A 23,324-nucleotide genomic window follows, 5' to 3' on the forward strand; every position below is an offset into this window, starting at 1 on the left:
CCACGGACACGCCCTTCAACGTACAGTCACAAATAGCACGATTTTGGTTTAGCACCACTTCATGACTGTACTGACCAATTTTGAAGCAAATCCGATAAATTCCCTAGGAGGAGTTCATTCAAATACAAGGCAAAAAAGTGAAAAAAATTCAAAATGGCCGCCAAAAGTGAAAATTAGAAATGCAAATAGCCGACTTCCTGTGGAGTTTGGGGCATGGGTCCAAGAGGCTTTTCTGTAGGTATGGGCACATTGTACGTGAATACTGAGTTTCATACATATTGGTGAAATGTGACGTAGGGGCTGCATTTTAAAGTTCCTGTAGGGGGCGCTACAAAAAATAGAAACACGAATTTTGGTATGTGAGCTATCGGCATCAGTTTACACGTGTCCTGTGAATTTCATATTCATAACTATTACGGTGTCCGCAGAGTGATTTTGAGCCTCTGGCGGCCATGTTGTTTTTTAAATCGACTTAATTTTAATTGAGCAGTTAGAACTTTGGTACCTAACGGCCATTGAGTTGGTCGTGCTCAAATCAAACATTGCGTCTATGAACTGTGGCTATTTTAGTAACAGGCCACGCCCATTTCGAAGCCACGCCCCATTTGAAAAAATGTTGAATTAATCTTGTTCAGAATTTGATTCTGAACAACTTTAGTAGAGAGGTCCAACACCATAGGAGTACAATTAATGTAGATATGTGTAATTTACTATTTTTGGGGTGAAAAACACACCGCTTTTTGAACTCAATGGCTCATGGGTACTTTGAAATTTATCCTACAGACTAATCCTTATGTCAGATTGAAGATAATGGGCCATAGATGATATGTGCCAAAGGATTTATGTCAAAGTCGAAAAACCTGGGATCCTTGGGGAATTTACTGTTTTTAACTAAATTCAAAATGGCGGGAAATCTGGCTACCGGAAGTGCTAAGTTAGTATCTGCAAATTTGTTCATTATGAGGATTTGCATATGTGTGCAAAGTTTCATGAGTTTAGGTCCAACCGGTGACGAGTTATGCTTGTGCAAACGTTGAAATTTTGGCATAGTTGGTATAGCGCCACCTAGGGGCGAATGTGAATTTGAGGGCTAGAATATCAAATTTTTCACCAGTCCCACAAAATGCGCCAAGAAAAATTGAGTTTTAGAATATGTTCAGGGGGGGAAAAATGCAGTCGAAGGCGAGGGAAAATAGGAAGAATAATAATAAACACGAGGATTTCAATAGGGTCCTTGCCAAGTTTGGCTCGGTCCCTAATAATCATGAGGGTTTCAATAGGGTCCTTGCCAAGTTTGGCTCGGTCCCTAATAATCAAGAGGGTTTCAATAGGGACCTTGCCATATTTGGCTCGGTCCCTAATGATCAGTGTAAAACCGATGTCGTATTCCCAGTTAGTCTGAAACTTGGTAGACTATCATTCAATGTCCGCTAGATGGCGCGTCAACTCTGCAGTGTGCGTGCATGAAGCTACATCTTATGGAAGACCACTTGCGGAGGGGTCGACCAGAAGTCCAATGAAAGTGCAGACTATATTATGCTCAACCAATCCTGTGCTTTGGTGGATGGGCAGTTGAAATTGCGAATAATAATGAGGGGGCATGTGTTGCGAGTAGCGAAGTTTTTGAGTCAGAAAAATGAGTTTCTCATAGATCTTGAGTGAAAAGTTGAAGAACATTATAAACATGTTTTCTATATATTGCATTTTTGCTTTCGGGGTGGTTTTCCCACTTCTTGCCAAGGATTTTCCCGAAGCAGAACACTTCGCCGGCGGGATACAGGGAAAGGGTTTGAGACACTTAAGACCGAGGGATCTTATCAGTGGTGGGAACATAACAAGTTTGGGACATTTAAAACACAGTAAACGAAGCGCAGAAGTGACTGGGCTAACATGCACATCTTTATCTGGAATAGAGTCCACGATAAAAAACAACACGCATACTGTAAGTGTTTCTACATCTGTCTGCAGTCATATTGTATCTTATCGCAAAAGCTATGGATTGTGGCATCCGACATGAGCGTGTGCGCATGTGCGTGCGGGTGCGCGCGTCATCCCTCGTGTGTGAGTGTGTGTGTGTGTGTGTGTGTGTGTGTGTGTGTGTGTGTGTGTGTGTGTGTGTGCGTGTGCGTGTGTTTAAGAAGCGGTAACTGTGGTAGTGAATGCCGGTGCTAGTGAATGCCGATGCACTCTAGTGCACCCTCATACTTGGCTAGACGTTGGTTTAGATAACGTTTCTATAGGACCCCATAAAAAAATACATTCATGTTTATGAGGTATTATTAGGCTATTAGGGTGTAACAACGATCATACCCGTGCATATATTGGATCCTGGTAGACTGATGTTGACAATTGACAGATTATTTTAGGGTAATACATGTATTTAATGATTGTGCATTGTATAATACATGTATTTAATGATTGTGCATTGTATATATATATATATACAGTAATAAATATATTTATTACAGACCTACAGAACCTACAAATTGAGTATGGTGGTCCACCGGAATTTCTGTATGTTGTAAACAATTGATCCACGCTTCCCGTAAACATTCCTCACATTCAGTTGGTTGATTTGGCAAAAGTTTAAATCAAAGTTTAACTCTTTACTTCCTTATCACGTGGCCAAGCAGCATTTGGTATGATAATATTTCATTTATCAGCAGCAAGCATAAGCCAGTCAAGTCTGGGGTTGTTTTATAACGGACTTCTATTCGGAGGAACAGCCAGAGGAATGTTCAAGAATAATAACGTACACCAAGAATCTCTCTCTCTCTCGCTCTCTCTCTCTCTCTCTCTCTCTCTCTCTCTCTCTCTCTCTCTCTCTCTCTCTCTCTCTCTCTCTCTCTCGCTCTCTCTCTCTCTCTCCCTGTGTGTGTGTGTGTGTGTGTGTGTGTGTGTGTGTGTGTGTGTGTGTGTGTGTGTGCGCGCGCATGTACGTGTGTGTGTGTGTGTGTGTGTGCTTTGAGTTCGTGCATGTCTGTGTGTGGCAGTAACGAAACAAGTTAAAGTCTGATGTTGCATCTTTGACTGTGACTACCCCTACCAACACCTGGAGCAACTTTTGACCGTGGAAGCGATTCTCCACGCTGCTTGGTAATAGTAAGCAGCCTCAGGCCTATCCTCTTGTCCGAGTTGATCCACACTTCCCGTAAACATTCCTCACATCTCTCCCTGGAACTATAGTGTGCCAGCCTGGACTTGCTCTGTGTTACATTCCCTAATCAGAGCCGGTGGTCAGCCCCACTTGAATGCATTGTTGGGAAGCTTAAAGTAAGACTACATGTATCATAGTAGGACTATGCTATATATACTTTGTGTACATAGTTATATCATCTCACATGTTATTATTTTCCAGCTGATTAGAATTTCAATGTTGTCCACCATATCACTGCTATTGCTGCGCATGATTATTCAAAACAACTCATTTGAAGTCACCACAGAGTCAAGGCAATTTCTTCACATTGCCCATATAAGACTCCTTTTTGTCGACTACTCTGCATATTGTGACATTTTTGTTGTAGTGCATTGCAAGCTGCATATTGGGGAGACAGACATGTGGTGGAAAAACAAAAAAAGGAAAGTGCACTTGTTTTCTGTTCTGTCGGCTTTTCTCCGCCTGCCGCTCCCTGGGCCAAAACACGTTCTGTCCTCAACGTGGGGCTGAGCTGGTCTGTGGCCAGCAGCTGTGCACCAAGAACAGCAACAGAGAGTGATGTTCCACATGGTGTTTGTTTGTAAAGGGGGGTGACATAACGACAGAAGGAGGTGGGGGGGGGGGGGGAGACAACAGAGTCAAAGAGTCTTTGGAAATTATGACCTTTACTTTGGCAAAAAGTAAAAGACTTGAGGCCAGGTAACGGGAGGCATAGAACAGGAGATTGGTTTGTTGTTGTAGTTGTGTCTATGTCTTATGCATGGATAGATAGACCACACACACACACACACAGTACAATTTGAAGATGCTTTTATTCTGATTATTGGATTTTCATTATATAACAATTTCTGGCGTCAAATTTTGACTGAATAGGCTTAGTGTAAAAAAAAAAAAAAAAAAAAAGAAGAGGCTCCTAGAGTCTGGAGGGACGAGGCTGTTTCCCGCCAACCGTAACTTCCCCGAGCTCAGCCCGGCCTCGTCCCACCGGATCAGAGGCAGGCAGGCTGACCTCCCGCCTCTGATCTTTTATTTGCGTAAACATTGGAGTGGAGCAGGAAGACCTCTACCTGGAGCCCGCTGGAAGAAGGGCCTCATTGTGCCCCTTTCTGATGTGTGAGAAACGGCTCCAAAAGTTCACTCCCACCTCCGTGTGTGTATAGGACTTAGGTCTGTGTGTGTGTGTGTGTGTGTGTGTGTGTGTGTGTGTGTGTGTGTGTGGTTGTGTGTGTGTGTGTGTTAGAGCGAGGGAGAGAGAAAGTGAGTGTGAAGAATGTGAGCTTGTGCGACCTTAGGATTCAATTCAGATTGATCCATGCCCTTGCTGTGCAGAGTCGGACGTCAGCGTCGACGTCAGTCATTGATCTGATGAAGTGAACTACTCAACTATCGTGATCAGTGTTCCAACTCGAGAGAGTGCAATTGTAAGTCAGGTTGTAGTGCAAAGTTCCTTTTTTCTAACAACAATGGCTATACGGAACCAATTGTTCTCCGGGTCAAATCAAGCTATGATGTAAAATCCTTACACACAATACTGCTCAACCACTTGTCTCACTGTAGAACAATATTTATTGTTAAGTTAATTCAGTGAGGCGTAGTTTTAGGGTTTGTGGTGGCTTGTTGAAACCCAATGTGAAATCCTACCAGCAATTCAATACAGAGGTTCAACATGTACACAGTAATACAGTATACTTTGCAATATTGTGAATTTGGACTTGGGAATTTCGGGCCACCCAGTGTCCATGCATAGTATACCTTTGAAGCCCTATGAACTCCACCTGGGCTACAGAACGAAGCCCACGTTTTGAATTTCTGGCAAAGAGGGGGGAAAGCATTTACCCTGTAACACTGTAAGAAACGTACAGGTAGACGATCAGGCACTTAGCCTTAGGTTTTTTTAGCCGGCTCGAAGCAGGTTGTACATGTGCTTCGGAGAATACAATATGATATAAAAAAGAAAAAACACATTGTATTTATGTGTTTATTGTGTCTTTAAACGATGCTAATGTTTTCACAACTGAGATATTTAAAGAGATATTTCAACAAGTAATGCAGTCACCACCCTGGCAGTCGAAGGAAGACATTAGGTAATGGATGGTGTGATAAACAGGTTCATGTGAGAAAGTGATGGAAATGGTGTGTTCACAAACTTGGCAGGAGCGCTAGCCGTTTCCACTGGACCTCTTCAAGCAGGAGCTTTTCTTCTCTTTCTCTTCCTGTGGGCAGACGTGGCAGACTCCTGAAGCTTTTACAGAGCGGTCCAGACTGGTCCTCACCTTGTAAAGCTCTCTCTCTTGCTCTCTGTCTCCCTGTCTCTCTCACTCTCTCTCGCTCTCTGCACACATAAAAACTAATGTGGGGCCAAATTCGCTGTCTGCAGCCAAATTCGCTGTTCCAATGTCCAGGCACTTTCTCAAACTCATTGTGCATGTCTTAGGGACTGTTTTGTTTGTATCCGACCACTGGTTATACGGTGGTCCTAAGGTGTGCTGCTGCTGCTGATGAACTTTCAGGTTTTTGAAATCTATAGCAAAAGCTAAAGGACTTCTTCAAGCTATAGGCTAGGCTGGCTCGCTACATGCTTTCCCCATTTAATCTCCTTTCCATGCTTTGCAGATCTTGACAATATTGTGTTTGAAGGGTGCGTGCATGTGTGTGTGTGTGTGTGTGTGTGTGTGTGTGTGTGTGAGAGAGAGAGAGTCTGTGCTTGTGTGTGTGTGTGTGTGTGTGTGTGAGAGAGAGTGAGCTTGAGAGAAAGAGAGAGAGACATGGAGAGTGCAGGGTATGGTGTGGGGGGCTCTAAGGGCATCAGTAATGGTCTTGTTCTCTGGCTGTAGCTTTGTCAGTCAGTCAGGAATGTAGGTCACACACACAGAGTGCATCCAAATGGCCAACTTACTTTGGACAACCTTTCGCTTCTTTTTGCTCTTTGTGTTGGCCTGCATTGAAAAGACAGTGTGTCTGATTGTGTGTGTGTGTGTGTGCGTGTGTGTGTGTGTCTGTGTTTTGTGTTGTTCACGTAACCTGGCGCACACTTTATTTTGCCTCCAGACCAGGTTGGCCCTCCATGTTGTTGATGGTTGTGTTTATTTGTGTGTGAGAAGCCTGTAGATTTGTATCCTAGCTAATGTGAATCAAACGGCGTCACGTGACACTAGGTAAACTCTTTTATTCCTGGTCACGTGTCGTTGTGTGGGTTGGAGGTCTCATTACTCTTACTAGGCTACAATCAATCCCCTTACCAATCGAATGTGAACCTAGAATCTTAAGTAACCTGATACAAACTTAGATACAGACTTTTAGCATAGATAGATACCCCCACCTCTAGGGGGTCACCGGAAGGTTACACTTCCAAGGTAAACGCTCATAAACAAATCACGTCTATGTTCATGAATAAATTACGTCCACATTCCTGCGAGACTGCAGGTCTACGATTAATGTGGATGATTCTACACTTACCACCACTTACATACAGAGTTTTCGACCTCTCACATGAAAACCTTTGTCTCCCTGCAGTTCACCTTCAACGTGCGGAGCATGGGCTCCCTATCGCTGGCCTGGGTGGGAGATGGCGTGGGAGTGAGTCCTTTCATATTATTAAACCTACCGGGACTACTGCTCCATGCGGCTGCCTGCGTCAACCTTTGGCGTTCGGGACAGTCTCTGGCTCCACACACATCACATCCTTTCCTGTCAGATGTCCCTGTCAGAGTTCCACCAATGAACGGCGCCTGGCACTGCGTGGAACTCATTCGCAGTCCAGACTCTTTTCATGTGTGCATTCCTCGACGGTGGAACGCGCTACCTAGCGCCATTTGGGCATCATATTATGCAGCTGCAGCTGCAGTCTGTCCGGCTGATTTCGTAGAAACTTGGTCACACAACACTTGTTGTTTTTTTGTAGTTGTTCCAATTTGGATCATATGCGTGGAGTGCTCTCAGAATCCTTTCCGCTAAATGTAAAATGTAATGCAATCGAGTGTGACCAATGACCATGAAGAGAACAGTGTTGCCGAATGAGTTACTGCATAATGGTTTTATAGCCGGTCTTTGTCCCCACACAGGTGCTGCTGGTCCTGACCACGTTTCAGGTGCCGATGTTTATGATGCAGTTCGGTCAGTCCAGCCTCTACAGGAGGTGAGAGGAGACACCCGGCCCCCTCCAGAGAATAGAGACTGGGCGGTCGACAGGAAATTGACATTCAGCACGCAGCTAGCCTCAGCGACGATAAACAAAAACCAAGCAACTAACCCAACAACTCCTGTGACTTTGTCTCTGTGTCAGTGAAGACTATGGGAAGACGTTCCAGGACGTGACCCACCTGATTGACCACACCTTTGTCCAGGCCGAGTTTGGCATAGGCATCAGTCCTGATCACTCCGGCAAGGTCAAACCCCCCCCCCCCTATAGGAGCATATGTATTTGTGTACTGTAGAACCCATCACATTAAATACAATGGCATGACTTCATGTGTCATTGTTTGCTTGTGTTAACGCTGCACCACCATACATAGTGTTTACGTGCTTTTACTTTTGGTCGTCTTCTTCTTTTAGAAACGAAAGGCTTCAGAGTTCTGAGAAGCCATTGTATTCAGCGGTCCCTTATCTCTGATATCTGTTTGTTTCCAGGTCATACTGACCGGCGATCGCTCAGAAGTCGGCGGCGCTCGCGTGTTTCGCTCACGAGACTACGGTCTGAGCTTCACTGCGTCCGACCTGCCGTTCCTGCCCCTCATCCAAATGCTGTACAACCCAGCCGACTGCAACGTTCTCCTCACTCTCAGTATGACAGTATGTCATTGTGTCATTCTTTTTTATCGTATGTGTTGGGAGTCAGGACGATTTTTTGGCAGAATATTTCTATAAAAAAATAATTTGGCATACATTTGAGTGTTCAAGTAATTGTAAAGAGTTACTAAGACGTTATCCCCCTCAACCAGTTGGACCTCTGGCTGTCTGAGGACTTTGGCGCCACCTGGAGTAAGATCCATGATAGTGTTTGTCTGGTCAGATGGTAAGAATTTCCTTTCATTTGAATGATGCCACTCCTAATTAATGGCTATTTTAACTTTATAAAATGTTTTTGTTCAGTGTTGTCAACCACTGAGGAATGGATGGTTTAAAGCTGGTGGTTGAAATATTCCTTTCTTTTTTCAATTATCACACATGCAGGAATATTAGATTAGCAATTTCCAATTTTTCTTTTGGAAACATATACTTTTCTATTTTTGCTTTTCTCACTTTTCTCTGAGCCAGTTTGTTCTGCTCTTGACTGACTCTGGCTGCACTGAGGAAGCCGAGTTCAGTCAAGGCTGTGTGTGTGTGTGGTGTCAGCCTGTGGCTGTCAGAGCTGCCCTTCTGTGGGAACATTGTGATAGGCCTTTGTTCACCACAGCTGTCCCTTATGTACCTCAAACAAAACGGAGAGCATTAAAGAGCGAGAGGAACGCTTGCTGTCAGGGTGAATCATAACTTGTCGCATGTCCCAGTTGGTCCCACGGTTGTTAAACCAACAAAATCATTATCATGGGGAAAAATACTTCCATGTGCCATTTCACAATAGCGGTGGCGTCAGGGTGGGTAATTAGGCCAGTGAAGGCCTCACTTAACAGCCCACCACAGCCACAGTGTCTTAACGACCAGTTACACATACCATAACCGGATCTTAATGTGAAATGCTGATGCACATGCAGTACTCGAGTGCAGTACATTCTTTAGTTTTTCACTTTTTGTGTTTCATCACTGTGCAATCTTCTCTCCTGCCCGCCGACAGGGGTACGCAGAACAGCATCTACCTAACGACAAACGGCGACGGCTCATGCAGTGAGTTAACCCCCGCCCCCACCCCCCCCGCCTGCCTCCATTGCCCTGCACTCACTGTGAATGAGCTGCATAATGGACTGAATAGAATAGAATAACGTAATACAGCCTTAAAGCACGCGGTTTCTTGCGTTTCACAGACGATAAAGGAATGTTGCAGTTGAGGAGGAGCAGAGACAACGGGAGGAGTTTCCAGACCATCGCCACGCGGGTCTTCTCCTTTGTACTAGGGGGGCGCTTTGTGTTTGCTTCCATCATGACTGGTTTGGTATGTGTGTATACATCTTGATCATGCATACACATCTGTATATCTGTGTGTGTGTGTGTGTGTGTGTGTGTGTGTGGGTGTGTGGGTGTGGGTCGGTGAGGTTATACATGTGTGTGTGTGTGTGTGTGTTTACGTAGCATGTACCGTATGCGTAACAGGGCACCGAGCGCATGATCCACGTGTCGATGGACGGAGGAGACGTGTGGAACATGGCCCAGCTCCCTGTGGTCACCCACGAGCAGTTCTACTCCATCCTGACAGCCAATCAGGACATGGTCTTCATGCACGTGGACGACCCCGGAGGTCAGACTCATTGCAGATTGGTTGCAGAGCGCAGTTTTTATGTGTGTCTTATGTCACCTTTATCCTAATGGAGAGCTCAATTTAGTCCTGGGGGGGGGGGGGGTGCTTATGTGAGGCCTTATGTACAAACATAAAAACTCATACACAGTGGGAGACCGGATGATGAGAAACTTGAATAAATATATAACAGATGAAAGAATAAAAATGGATTCATCAAGATAAAACAAAAATGCCCCAAGGAATCAACATGTGTAGGTTTATGTGCCGCAATTTATTCCAACAGTGCGGGGCACAAACTTTAAAAGCGTTTTCTCACGAGTTCCGTTGATGCCCTGGGTGCTTTTAAAACGAACCAGCTGGAGTGAGTGTTTAAATACCCGCTCTCTGATGTAAAGAAGGGCTCTAATGTAAATCAGGTGTGGTTCCAGGGACAGTGATCCGTGGGATAAACACTTCCCGCCCTCCTCATTGCTTCTGACATACCCATGATGGGGAAGGGAGCGGGAATGTGGTAGAGCTTAGGATGAATAGGATAGGATGAACCTCCGTTTGGACCATCTCTACCAAACTACACCCTTGCATGGAACTGTAAAAGTAACACTACATGGCGATATGAAGTGCTGCCCTGCCATGGGCATCAGTGGATATCAGCCCTCTTCCAATGTGTTGTGTGCTTTGTGTCCGGGGGGTGGTGGGGTGGGCGGGGGGGTATAGACTCCGGGGTGGGGTCCGTCTACGTGTCGGATGACAGGGGCACCGTGTTCTCCAAGTCTCTGGAGCGCCACCTCTACACCTCCACGGGCAGCGACACCGACTTCACCGTCATCTCGTCCCTCCGGGGAGTCTACATGACCAGCGTGCTCACACAGGGTGGGACCATGTGACACACACACACACACTTGCACACACACGCACACGCGCACACACACACACACACACACACACGCACACAACAGTGGTATATATTTTTATTTGATCACTAATTACTAACAGGTATTTAGCAGACACTTTTTTTCCAAAGTGACTAACAGTGACTTTTTTTTTCTGATGTGTGTCATAAATTGGCAGGCTAGGGGTAAGACAACTTGCCCAAAGATACACCGAGGACATTGGGGTTCAAGCAAACACAGAAGCATTTCGGCTGCGAGTCAAACACCCTTGCCACTAGAATACCCTATCCATCATTTATATATTTTTTCTCTTTCTTTCTTTCTTTCTTTCTTTCTTTCTTTCTTGGTAGTAGTCCATTTTTAACAGAGATACTGCATTATCACGACGTACGTGTTGTATTGGCTCCATCCACGATGAAAGTCTGGACGTGTATAAGTTGTTAATACGACAATGTTTGTCGGCTGCTACCTGACAGAGAACACAGTGGAGACAGTGATCACCTTCGACCAGGGAGCCAGGTGGCAAGCTCTGCGCACGCCTCAGAACGGCCGCTGTGACATGCAGACTGCTGCGAACAAGCCTGAGAGAGTGAGACACACACACACACACACACACACACACACACACACACATTGGGATTGCTCATTTGCAATGGTTGAGTTGGTTCAGGCAACTTTCAACACATGTGTGGTGTGTATGGTGTCAGTGTATGGGCAGGTGTACTGCAACAGGTCTGTGTGTCTTTACAGTGCAGACTGCACATCCACGCCTCCTACAGCACCACCAACAAGATGAACGTTCCCATGCTGCCTCTCTCACAGCCCAACGCTGTGGGCCTCATCCTGGCTCATGGTAGGTCCTACACACACACATACACACACACACACACACACACACACACACAACCACGCACATGTACGTACCTGGGTAGCCTGCTCACTTTTTTAAATATTTGTCCCCCTGTGTTTTGGGGAATTTTGGATAATTCCCAGTGCTACTTTATCAAATGTTCGGAAATAAAACCTTCCTTTTTCTATGTTGCTTGACAGACCAATAATCAATGACACTAATGAAAATTAGTGGAACAAAATCTGGACCCGCTTTGCAAGTTTTAAAAAGTGAAATACAGAAGTTCATTATTTATTTTACTTTATATTTCTCTTAATGCCCCGAGCCCCCATTAATATCTGACCCTAGTACACACACACACACAAACACACACACACACACACACACACACACACACGAAAATGCAGGCATTAAATTTGAAGAACACACATTAAAAGTGAACCTGCTTCATTCATTCATCCATTGGTATTACAGTACTTGTCCCTGATCCTTGGCCCCTCATCCTTTTCTGGCTCCAGGCAGCATGGGGGACTCGGAGTCAGTGCTCTCCCCCGACGTGTATGTGTCGGACGACGGCGGCTACTCCTGGCTGCTGGCCCTCAGGGGCCCCCACCACTATGCCATCCTGGACTCTGGGGGCCTGCTGGTGGCCATGGAACACTCCAACCTACCAATCCGCCAGATCAAGTGAGCGGGCCCTTTTGTTTTTTTTGTCAGCTCCAAATAAACAGAAAGTCAGCAGTTTTTTAATCAAAATCTAATTACATTTTTTAATCAAATGCACAGTGTACCACTGCAAGGACTTTGGGACGTTTTTTGCAAATTTAAATCAAGTTGTATTTTATTTTTTGTGCTTAATTTAAGCTAGTAGTAACAGTCAGTGTGTCAGACTGATCCGATTTTAAAGAGCCAGTGAACCCAAAACCACTTTTTTTAAACGTGGTCATTATTTTTTATTTGGCCGTCAACATATTATCTTCCTCCGCAGTTGACTGTGGTGTCTGCAAGAAAGTTGAGTTTTTTTTGCTTTTTTTTGAGTATATCACTACGGTGTGTGTAGATCGTGATGTATTTAATGTCCGAGTTCGGGTAAGGGTTAGGCTTCCCGGACACCTATAGTTTAACGTGTTTGACACACACAACATCGCTTATAACAACGCTCATAACAGTTACACAACGACGGTACTAAAAAAGTATCATAAAGTGGGTCGTAACCATGGGGATAACACCCCCTCTTTTAGCACAAAAATACCACTGCGCCCAAAACCCTCCCAAAACTCTTTTTTTTTAATATGACTTAGTATTTGGATTCCATCTGAAACAGTGGCTTCACCAGCTCTTTAGAGTGACAGACAGCTGGATATCATCAGCGTTGCAGTCATATGAGATACATTCAAATTTGATTGCAAAATGACCTAAGGCATACACAACACAGTTAATATAGGAACCAAGACAGGATCTTGAGGCAGACCACAGGAAAGAGCATTCGTTTCAGATGTGTAGGGATCAAGCAAGACAGAAAAACCCAGATCTGAGAGACAGTTGAGGGCGCTCCCTGAGACGCCAGCCCGCTGCCTAAGCCTTCCAGTCGGGATGCTGTGATCTACAGTATCCAACGCTACACTACGATCCAGCAGCCCCAAAACAGAGTATCCACCCACATCACAGACTACATTGTGTCCCTAGAGACTTCTGAGAAGGGCCGATTCAGTGGAACGCTTCTGACGGAAACCAGCTTGGGAATTGAACTAAAAGAATCAACTGAAAGATCAACATAATCTACTGTATGGTAGTCACTTCCCCAAGTCCCGAGAAGATCCCTATGCTTGCTGACTTTGTTCCCCCCGCAGGTTCTCAACAGATGAGGGCCAGTGCTGGCACGTGTACAACTTCACCAGCGAGCCGCTGCACTTCAGCGGGATGGACAGCGAGCCCGGCTCACGCTCCATGAACGTCAGCCTCTGGGGCTACAGGACCGACTTCAGCAAGTGGGAGGTGATCACCATAGACTTTGGAAAGCTGCTCCACAGAGACTGTGAGTATGTGGTAGGGGGGAGATCCCATGCATATCTGGTGTCACTCTTTATTCATTCCAGAAGGAGAAAAAAAACAGTAAAGCAACACAAAACTAATATAGACATAGTGGCTACTAGTAAAATTGTTGACATACAGATCCGTTCAAGGCATGACCGAGTTTTTTTGTCATGTATGTTGGTTGTGTCTGGTGTGTGTTGAAATCTGTGTCTGCGTGCATGCATCTGTGTGTGCGTGTGTGTGTGTGTGTGTGTGTGTGTGTGTGTGTGTGTGTGTGCGTGCGTGCGTGCGTGCGCGCGCGCCTGTATGTGCATGTGCACAGGCGGTGACGAGGACTACGTGAAGTGGCTGGCCCACTCTGCTGACCTCAGCGACCCCAGCGACGGCTGCGTGCTCGGCTACAAGGAGCACTTCCTGCGGCCCAGGAAGGACTCGGTGTGCTGGAACGGCAGGGGCTACGCCGTCTCAAAGCAGCCCACCCCCTGCCCCTGCACCATGGACGACTACCACTGGTACAACCTTGTTTCCACTTCCACGGGATCCGCTCCTAACGTGTATATGTGTGTCATACACACACAGTATAACCAGTCAAAAGAGCAGCCACTAGTAATCAACACCCAGCACGTGAACGGCAAAGTATTAGAAGAAGTACAAACACTTAATTCAATATTCAATACTCGCGAGTAGAATTATAAGCCCTTTTTCAATTACACACCAGCCGTACACACACACATGTAGTCGGTAGCAGGCGGCCTGTATTCAGGTATCCACCGGTGTCCACCCTACAGTGACTTTGGCTACTACCGCTCGGAGCCCAGTGGGGAGTGTGTGGAGCAGGAGGAGATGAAGGGCCATCCTCTGCAGTACTGCCTGAACGGGACCACGGAGCAGCTGCTCACCTCCGGGTGAGCATCTCACTGCTCTTCAATGTTGACTCACTCAACTCGTCTCCTTTTTCCTGGCGTTGTTCATGCTTTGCCTATTGAAACTCTTTCCATCGTTGGTTCATCGCCTGGCCCTTGCATTTTTTTTCACGGCTCGCGTCTCTTCCAATTTCATTCATCGTTAAGCTACCGGAGGATTCCTGGAGACCAGTGTGAGGGGGGATTCCAACCAGACAGGAAGGAGACAGACCTGCGCAAGAGGTGCACCAGCAGCAACCTCGAACCAAAATCCCTGGTCAGTCCTGCTGTCAAAATACACACATACTGTACAATCATCCAATATACCCTCTCTCTGTTTGTAAGCATCGCTCTCTTCCTGCACTGTTATGTAAATGTAAATGTAAATGTACATTTATTTCTATAGCACATTTTATACAGCAAGGCAACCCAATGTGTTTCACAAAAGACATAGAATCAAAGCAGCAGAAAAAAATAAAAAGGAGAAAGTATGAAAATGCATCAATAAAGTATTTGATTTAAAATTAAACAAATGTATTAAATATATAAAAATGTTGATATAAATGTTATAAATGTTACAACAGGTTGAGGACCACGTGTCAAACACTGCTGTGATTGTGATGGTGGTCCTCGTTCTCCTACTGACCAGCGCTGCCACGGGCGTCTGGCTGGTGAAGAAATACGTCTGTGGCGGCAGGTCAGTTCAGGAAAGGCCTTTCACCTCTGCAATGACGTTATTGTAAACGGCTGTCGTTCATTTAATCATAACATCCGAATGTCTCAATTAAAAATGTGGACCACAATTTAAAAAAAAAGTCATAATCATGCAGTCCTGATACGACAAACACCCCACTTACCTCGTCTGTCTACCTTCTGTCCCTTTTTCTATATTTGAACCATCAAGGTTCCTTGTGCACCGGTACTCTGTGATGAGGGAACACGCAGAGGCCAATGGCTTAGAGGAAGCGGACCATCTGGACGCTCACACGATGGAATCTGGGAAGACACACTACCACGACGATTCAGATCAGGTAAGCCCACACATGTCTCCAGTGTCTTCCCATAGAACATTATTGAGGCATGGTATGAAGATGAACCTATTTTCATACATATCTGTTCCGTGTGCCGTTACAGGACCTGTTAGAGTAAGGCGTGGACGTATCAAAAGGACTGTTCGTCAAAGGATCTTCAAACATGTGATTAAAGTAGCATATCCAAGACACAGTTTTGCCAACGATGCCTACCAGATTGCTAGCCCTCCTTCACCTGCTGCCAGTAAACTCTGTTTCTGAGTGTGTGTGTGTTCGAAATATCTAGTGCCCCTGGTGGATAGAGAGCGCATTTCTGTTTCCTGTGACGGAGGAAGTAGCCCACCATGTGCACACAGAGGGAGTAGCCAACCATGTGCAGATGACAAGGAAAACTATGGTGGCCTTGGAGAGACAGTGTTTGGTATTGTTTGGTCTGTCGCTAAAATCTTCTTTTCTCTCACGGCCTTGAGGTGGAGGTCATGTCAGTATTTTTGGGGCCACTCCTGATGAACGCTATGCCGACGTTGACCCTGGTACCGGGATGTCCACACAAGTTCTTCCAGCTCTTCAGTGCTCTTCATTAATTGTAGCATAGAATAGCACAGACACAATTGAATGATGTTGCTTCAGTCATTGATGCTGTTGGTGTCTGCTGACAAGTTGAAGGCTGAAAGGTACAATCTTGTTGTGACGATTTAGGCTGTAACGGTAAAAAACTTTGACTTCATGATTAAATATTTCTTTGTATGTGTGGTGGATATGAGACTTGAATTATTACCAAAGCACTTTGATTGTTTGTCTAATGTTAAATAGACTTGTTTAAACAAAACACTTGTCCTTTGTGCCAATATCATAAAGAAAATAGAAAAACAACTCTACCTGAAAAACAATAAAAAAATAGTTTGAAAACTATTTGTCTGACCACAGTTTCTGATAACATTTTCAGTGTCACAATTGTAACTTTTCTCACAATTGACACTATGTCGGGCTTGTGGCCCATGCTTTCTATTACAAGCCAAGGCAATATTACCGCAATAAATGAGCTATAGTAACAAAATGATCTCATGTAAAGGCCAAACCTAAAGGACATTTGGATTAACTAACTAATTTACAAAAGTAAGTTAGCATATGTCCAAGCAATTGGTTAATTATTTACATATAGAACAAGTCCTTTTTATGATTTAATTTTGCACTGTAACTACAGATCTGTGAAAAGCAAATTCATGTTTCCACCTTCATTTAATTTAATTGTCGTTTAACTGTTTGTGCCGACACATTTGACTTCCATTTGTTATTGCATCAATCTTGCATTTCTGTGAATATGAGAAAATCCCCATTTGTATTCCATAGTATAGACATTTAATAATTGTCTAGTAGTAAATATACCATCATGTATATGTATGCGTGTTTCTGTTTGACTAAAGGCAAATAAAACTGGCTACACTGTTATCACACTCTGCTGTACAGACTTTGTTTTGCAATTTGGCTTGCATTTCTGGTCATGGGCTTTATGTGATGTTAGCAATTTATGTTATATATCAGTTCTGATAACTGATATAGAGGTATGTCCAGAGAGAGGTTTATAACTGAACATGTGTTCAGTTATGAACCTCAAGTCACTAAAATATATAAAACGGAACGTGAACGTAGTGATCTTCGTGTACGTGAGTATGTTCACCGGTAGGCGGCGCCACACTTTCTTTGGGACAGGTCTGGACTAGTACGCGGAACTTGAGTAGCGTCATCGTTTTGAATCTCCTCGGTCCTACTTGATGTTACACGTTCAGTTGGTATCTTAGCTTTCACTGTCAATAATCGGTTCTCTGGCCACCCAGAGGAACACAAGGCGGGCAATAATGTAATATACAATAAAGGTAGACGTGACGTCTGTCCACGAAGGTTAGCTGATATAAGTGGTTTGGCTCCATATTGTTGGATTAGCTGGTTAGCTCCGTTAGCGTGTTTCGTAATGGGTGAGTTTACGCGCATCGCCACTAGCGTCATGATTGTTTGGCCACCTGCTAAAACTTGTGTGTACATTAGTGAGAACTGAGTTTAAAACGAGTACGAACAATGCGTTCTTTTACGTTCAAGCCATGCAGGATATATATCGCAGTCAATTATATTATGTTGTTAGGGATTTTTTCTAAAGCATGGACCTCATTGTTGCATGAACATAAATTAATTGATAGAAGACGACGATGCAGTGGATTAACCTCGCAGCAGGGGGGGGACGGTTATTTAGGAATAAGCGCGGAGAGGGAAGTCAAAATGAACGTGATGCAATGCATGTGTCATATATGTGATTCAGGGTAACAAGACGAACCAGACGTTATAACTGCATGTGCCTTGCTGTTTCAGGTTCGGCTGGTTTAATATGAGCTCTTTATCACCCCAGCCCCTGAGCTCATGCAGAACACTACCCGGAGAGGGGAGTCCGGTAAGAATCTGAATTGAATGACGACGTTGTTTTTCTATAACTGTACTTAAACAAATGTGCAATCAATGCTCAAAGAAGGTTTACTTTTTAAGGTCCAGCCCAAAGCGCCTCTCCTGCAAATCCTGCGTGTTGCTGGAGCCCAGGAAAATGTGTTTACCCTTAAAGAGGTTGGTTGTTAGAAATAAGGATTCAAATACTACATCTCTCATTTGGATATGTTTTACTTGCAGTAGTGTTGCAGCAGCACCAACATTTTACCCCTTTCCAAACGTGGATACATTGAGTTGTTGTTGTCTGTAGGTGATGCACTACCTGGGACAATACATCATGGGGAGGCAGCTGTATGACAAGCAGAGACAGCACATTGTGCACTGTCAGGATGACCCTCTCGGGGAACTGCTGGAGGTGGATAGCTTCTCAGTCAAAAATCCAAGGTGAGTACAGGTTAACCCCACCCAATGGCCTAATTCCCTTTTGCATTGGCCTTGTTTAAGCTTGCATTTCCTCTATTTTAATATGGTGTATCTTTTCCGATTACAGCCCAGTGTATGAGATGCTGAAGAAGCACTTGGTGGTGGTTGGCGCTAGCAGTAAGTGCTTTATTTATGTATGAATGTATGGCATGTTTGTTTTTGTAGGACATTGGAGGGAACATATTCTTCCTTTGTTCTGTCTGTATAACATTACTGTACTTTGTATTTTGATCATTCATGGTACTATTCTGATTCATATTAATTCTGTTCTATCTTTTCCCCTTTTTGTTTGAGTGACTTGAATACAACATTAGTATGGTGATATATATTTCACCATAATGATGAACTTGTTTTACAGGAACAGGAAGTAAACGTTTTTTCTTCACCAATTTCCTCAGTTAGCCTTTTCTGTTTGTAGTGTGTATGTGTGGTCAACAGTGCATCAGTTCATTCTTGCAAGACGTTTTCTGGAAAATGCCTACGACGTCGACAGCGTTATCTATTTTCCTTCTATTTCTGCTGAGCGTGGAGCGAACGACGGCACACGATGGCTGAGTGAGCGTGTGTCTGAGTGGGTTTAAACCAAAAGTAAAAGTAGTAATGTTAAGGGTGGGATGGTTTGCTCTTTCTGTTACTGTGTCTCATTTGAAATGCAGACGCTGCTGAGAATCTTTCTTTGGGCCGTGAGTGTGTTGAGAGCGGAGTGGAGGATCGCGGTCAGGTAAAACAGAAGCATGGTGCTCGGAAGAAACAGAAACCCCTCCGCCCTGTCACCCCACTACACACAACTCCCGCTACCACCAGCACTGGTTTTGGCTCCAATTAGTCTTAGTCCACCGTGTGTGTGTCATTTCACTCTGGTGGTCCCATCAACGCGGTCAAACTAAAGTTCCCTCGGTTGCCGTTGACTTGTGTGCAGTGGGGCGGTGGGCCTGGGCTGCTGTCTTCATTGGTGTGCATATTGTACAGAGTGGCACCGTCTCTGTACGACCCCATCCGTGGCACTGGTCTGGCCGCGTTGCCCACACCCTTGTGTGACGCACCAGCTCCACCCAGTGGATGGGGGGGGCAGAGTCACCCTCTCTGTCTGTCACAGAGTTCTCTTCTCTGCACCGGAACCACTGGGGAAAACACAGCTCCTGATCCAGGGGCCGGGCCCCCGACGATACTCTGTATCCTCCTCTTGTGTCCTCCTACCCCTGCTCTCCCAAACCCCTCTGCTCAGCCCCTAACTCCCCTGACACCACATTAAGAACTTGTTAAAAGCAACTTGGCATTAGACGTAAAGAGAGTTGATGCAGCCTATCTCACGGACATTGGTTCTCAATGGCAACAATAAAATATCTTTAGTGAGTTATGTCCCAGATAACAAGGCTTCCAAATCCCTTCTACTTGAGCCAACCTAGATACAACACAAGTTATCAAATATCCATATAAACAATTTGGATGTAGATAGAATATTCCCTCCTTTTCACGGATCCTTTAGCTTTCACCCCGTCTACAAAATTGTACTAACCCAACTGCCCAGGCCATTGGTCAGAACCAAGGAGGTCTGGTTATACCCTACCCCCACCTACCCCTCCCCCATCCCAACCAATCCAGTTTCCCATCCCGCCCCCCTCTGGTGATGGAGCTGTGGGTCCCCCTTGTGCCCAGTTACCGCTCTGATCTCTTAACGCTTGATGTTCTCCTCTGTCCAACGCAGATGGGTGGGGTGGGGGCCGTAGCAGGACTGGAGCCCGGCAGGGAAAGGCCCCTCCTCCTGCCGACCCCCTCCCAGAGACGACCCCGGGAGTGTGACCAAGGTAATTGTAGATGGCTCAATGCACAACTGGTGTGCATCCTCAACCAGCCCCAGAGTCTGAATCAGTCCGACCTGGGCCAGGTGAGGCTGCTTAAACCAGCCGTCATCCACACACAGTCCACAGTAAGGTTGGCTTAGTGACATTGGGATGTTTGTCAAGGTCCGAGATCCAAGCAAGCACGATGGAACCGGCCGTTTTCTATTTTGCAACGTTTAAACAGTCGTTTGGTTTCTCGACAGACTCTCTTGATGGCATGCCACGGTCAGCCTGCAAACGGCCCAAACTAGACGTCACTCTGGACGAGTGGGACCTCTCCGGTCTGCCGTGGTGGTTTCTGGGCAATGTCGGCAGCAACCACAGCTGCAGGAGTAACGGCTCTACCGACATCGTCACCAACCGCGTAAGCATATTGAAACGTGATTGGCTCCCGGTGCCGAGGGAGCGGCGAACCGCTGCTGAGTTGCGTGACTTGAGGGGGGTCCCGCTGTCCGCCGCGCAGGAGCAGGACACGGCGGCCGTGTCGGACACCACCGGCGACGACCTGTGGTTCCTGGAGGAGGGCGAGAGCGAGCGGGTGAGCGTGGAGATGAAGGAGGCGGCGGCGCCGGAGGCCGGCGGTGAGCCAGAGGCCTCCCCGGAGGCGGAGCAGGAGGACACGGGAGCGGGGAAGGAGGACAAGGCCGACGGAGAGGTAGGTCTCATTGGTCGTGCGGTTAGCGAGGGGGGGAGGGGAGATGAGGGAAGGAAAGGGAGTGTTCTTCTATAACCTCTTGCTGAATGTGTTTGGCTGGGCTTAGATCCAGGAGGAGCCCGACGAGGACTCCCAGTGTCTGAGCGACGACACCGACACAGACATCTCCACGCAGGTCTGTGCTTTATCATTTCTCACACGTCCGTCCCCCCCCCCCCCCCCCCCGCGCTCTCATTTCTTTGTTGATCGCGTCTCTCGGCGGTCGGAGACGTGCGGCCGCGTCCTCTCGTTGACGCTCGGTGTACCGCGTGTTTTCGCCGTCAACAGGACGCCTGGCAGTGCACCGAGTGCAAGAAGTTCAACACCCCCCTCCAGAGGTACTGCGTCCGCTGCTGGGCCCTCCGCAAGAACTGGTACAAGGACGTGCCGCTGCTCGCCCACTCCCTCTCGGTGCCCGACATCCCGGCCTGCAGCTCGTTCGGCTCCTTCACCTCGCCGGACGACGAGGCAGATGACAGCGACGCCGGCCTGGACGTCCCCGACTGCACCCGCACGGTGTCGGACCCCGTCGTCCTGCCCTCGCACTGCCGGCCCGACCGGCCGCTGCCCACCCTGGGCTCGGCCCTGGGCAGGGGCCCCCTGGCGTTCGGCCTGACCACCAAGGAGGAGCCTGTGTCGGGGGGCGAGAGCCAGGAGAGCGTGGGCATGGAGGTGGAGGTGGAGGTGCGGCCCGAGGCCCTGCTGGAGCCCTGCAAGCTGTGCTGGGCGCGGCCGCGCAACGGCAACATCATCCACGGACGCACCGCGCACCTCATCACCTGCTACTCCTGCGCCAAGAGGCTGCACAAGTCCCACGCCCCCTGCCCCGGCTGCGGGAAGATCATCCAGAGGGTGATCAAGATATTTGTAATATAATTGGATCCCACCACAACCCCCCCAGCACCCCCTGCCCCCACCCCCGCCCCCCCCCCCCCATAATAATTGTCATAACAATTAATTAATTCAATTAATTTCAAATTAATTGAGATCATCAATTAATTTTTTTATGGGTAGAAGTTTCACAACACACGCTAAACAAAACACCTAGCACTTGAATGGGACGTTTCCTCATGGGTTCGTGTTCTATTTGACCTCGACTTTCATTTGTTACTCAAGAAGGCCAATGTTCTGTGCTGCATTCAGTTAAAAGGAGGTATACAATGAGGTATTTATTTTTATTTATTGCAGGTCCACTGACGACGGTTGTGTAGCAGTTGTGTTTATTAGATGCTATAAAGGCTTTTATTTGTTTTCCGGCTTTATCTATTTTGGCATTTGGCGCTGCCCTTTTTGCCAGACTGCATCGTTGCCATGTGATGCGTGTGGTAGTTCAGAACAGCCAGTGGTTCATCCGTTGGCGCACTGGTTTCTCTTCCAGGCCCTCCCAGCCCCTTTCCTTTGTGGCTAAAGATCTGTCCCCTGTCTGCTTTAGATTTACAGCATTTTGATGGAGGTCTAATAGAGCAAATCTTTTATACTTTGCTTTTGTTTCCCACACACAGAGTACCTTAAAAGCAAAACCCTCAAAGTACATTTATTTTATGTCCTGTTTTTTTCATTAATATGTGAATGGACTGTAGCAAGTTTAGTTGAAGTGAATCTGTTTGGGACTACAATTGAAGTATTTATATGCTGTATTGTTCTCTTCAAGGGTGACTTTGTAAGCTAGCCAACGACCAGTACAATGTGCCATTTCATGATATTACACGAGAAGGGATTCTCTCCACCTTTCCTCTGAAGCCATGACAAATTATTACTTGTATTTAATTTATTTATGAGGTTGCTGCAATCCTTCAGAAGTACACCTGCAACATGGACATGGCGGTGATGGTTGCGATTGTTCAGTTGTGCCAGGAGACGGCCAGATCAATGAACACGAATATGGCTCATTGGAAGCTGAAGAAAAATATGTTGCCTAATAATTGACCTGAAAGGATATTTCAACAATACCTAGTAAGGTCTGAGAGGTTTTATGCGTTACACTGCCGTGTGTGTGTGTGTGTGTGTGTGTGTGTGTGTGTGTGTGTGTGTGTGTGTGTGTGTGTGTGTGTGTGTGTGTGTGTGTGTGTGTGTGTGTGTGTGTGTGTGTGTGTGTGTGTGTTTTCCCCAGATCTTGCGTGAAGGCTTGTTGCTGACTTAATTTCGCTTAGCCCAAAGGATATGGATATTTTATTTACTGCAATTAGTCCTAACAGTGCCATTAACCTTGCCGCCAGCAGGTGGTGAGAAGTCTAAGTATCTAGGCCTATGTTGAGCATGTCTACTTCGTAGGGTGACTAAACTCAGCACTGAAGTGTGGTTTGATTAGTAATATTAGCAATCCAATGGAACTTACAGAAAGAATACATTGAAAGTAATCTATTATATTGAATAACAATTTTACCTCTTAAAAACAACATTCATTAAATGATTTCACTGCTTTGACCTGTGATTATCAGAACAATATATACTTGGTATACACAATCAAAATACTACTTTACATTTTGTTAATAGAAAATGTTTTTTTTTGTAGACACCAAGGTATCTTGCATAATGATTAAATGCATAAGCTTTGTAACTTGTTTTCCGCTGTAAGTTTTATTTTGGTAAATAAAGAGTGTCAATTCAAATTTTTTTTTTTTTCC

At 45.9% G+C, this 23,324-nt stretch overlaps 2 protein-coding genes across 2 annotated transcripts; both read left to right on the plus strand.

The window, feature by feature from the left end:
• Positions 1-1,684: 1,684 nt before the first annotated feature.
• On the plus strand, positions 1,685-15,370 carry LOC311338211 (sortilin-like; the record flags this gene model as incomplete). Its single annotated transcript, XM_084463450.1, has 20 exons — positions 1,685-1,942; positions 6,671-6,733; positions 7,219-7,292; positions 7,440-7,542; positions 7,784-7,945; positions 8,095-8,168; positions 8,928-8,977; positions 9,115-9,242; positions 9,401-9,545; positions 10,260-10,415; positions 10,912-11,024; positions 11,186-11,288; positions 11,804-11,972; positions 13,136-13,320; positions 13,642-13,831; positions 14,108-14,224; positions 14,390-14,498; positions 14,806-14,918; positions 15,126-15,252; positions 15,356-15,370. The coding sequence occupies 20 exons, from the start codon at positions 1,685-1,687 to the stop codon at positions 15,368-15,370; spliced, it is 2,454 nt and encodes an 817-aa protein (XP_084319576.1).
• Positions 15,371-17,015: 1,645 nt separating this feature from the next.
• Positions 17,016-23,309, plus strand: mdm4 (MDM4 regulator of p53). Its single transcript, XM_084464594.1, has 11 exons — positions 17,016-17,225; positions 17,614-17,692; positions 17,785-17,859; positions 17,993-18,126; positions 18,233-18,282; positions 18,822-18,886; positions 19,871-19,970; positions 20,210-20,370; positions 20,470-20,661; positions 20,768-20,836; positions 20,989-23,309. Exons 2-11 carry the CDS (start codon positions 17,630-17,632, stop codon positions 21,574-21,576), a joined length of 1,497 nt encoding a protein of 498 aa, XP_084320720.1. The 5' UTR covers positions 17,016-17,225; positions 17,614-17,629; the 3' UTR covers positions 21,577-23,309.
• Positions 23,310-23,324: the final 15 nt, after the last annotated feature.

Source organism: Micromesistius poutassou (assembly GCF_964030765.1).
Source record: "Micromesistius poutassou genome assembly, chromosome: 2".
Classification (NCBI taxonomy): Eukaryota; Metazoa; Chordata; class Actinopteri; order Gadiformes; family Gadidae; genus Micromesistius; species Micromesistius poutassou.

Coding starts and splice junctions, on each gene's coding strand:
- mdm4 (XM_084464594.1), top strand. CDS start 17,630: ATGAGCTCTTTATCACCCCAGCCCCTGAGCTCATGCAGAACACTACCC. Junction 18,127..18,232: donor TTCTCAGTCAAAAATCCAAG/GTGAGTACAGGT, acceptor TTCCGATTACAG/CCCAGTGTATGAGATGCTGA. Junction 19,971..20,209: donor ACCCCGGGAGTGTGACCAAG/GTAATTGTAGAT, acceptor GTTTCTCGACAG/ACTCTCTTGATGGCATGCCA.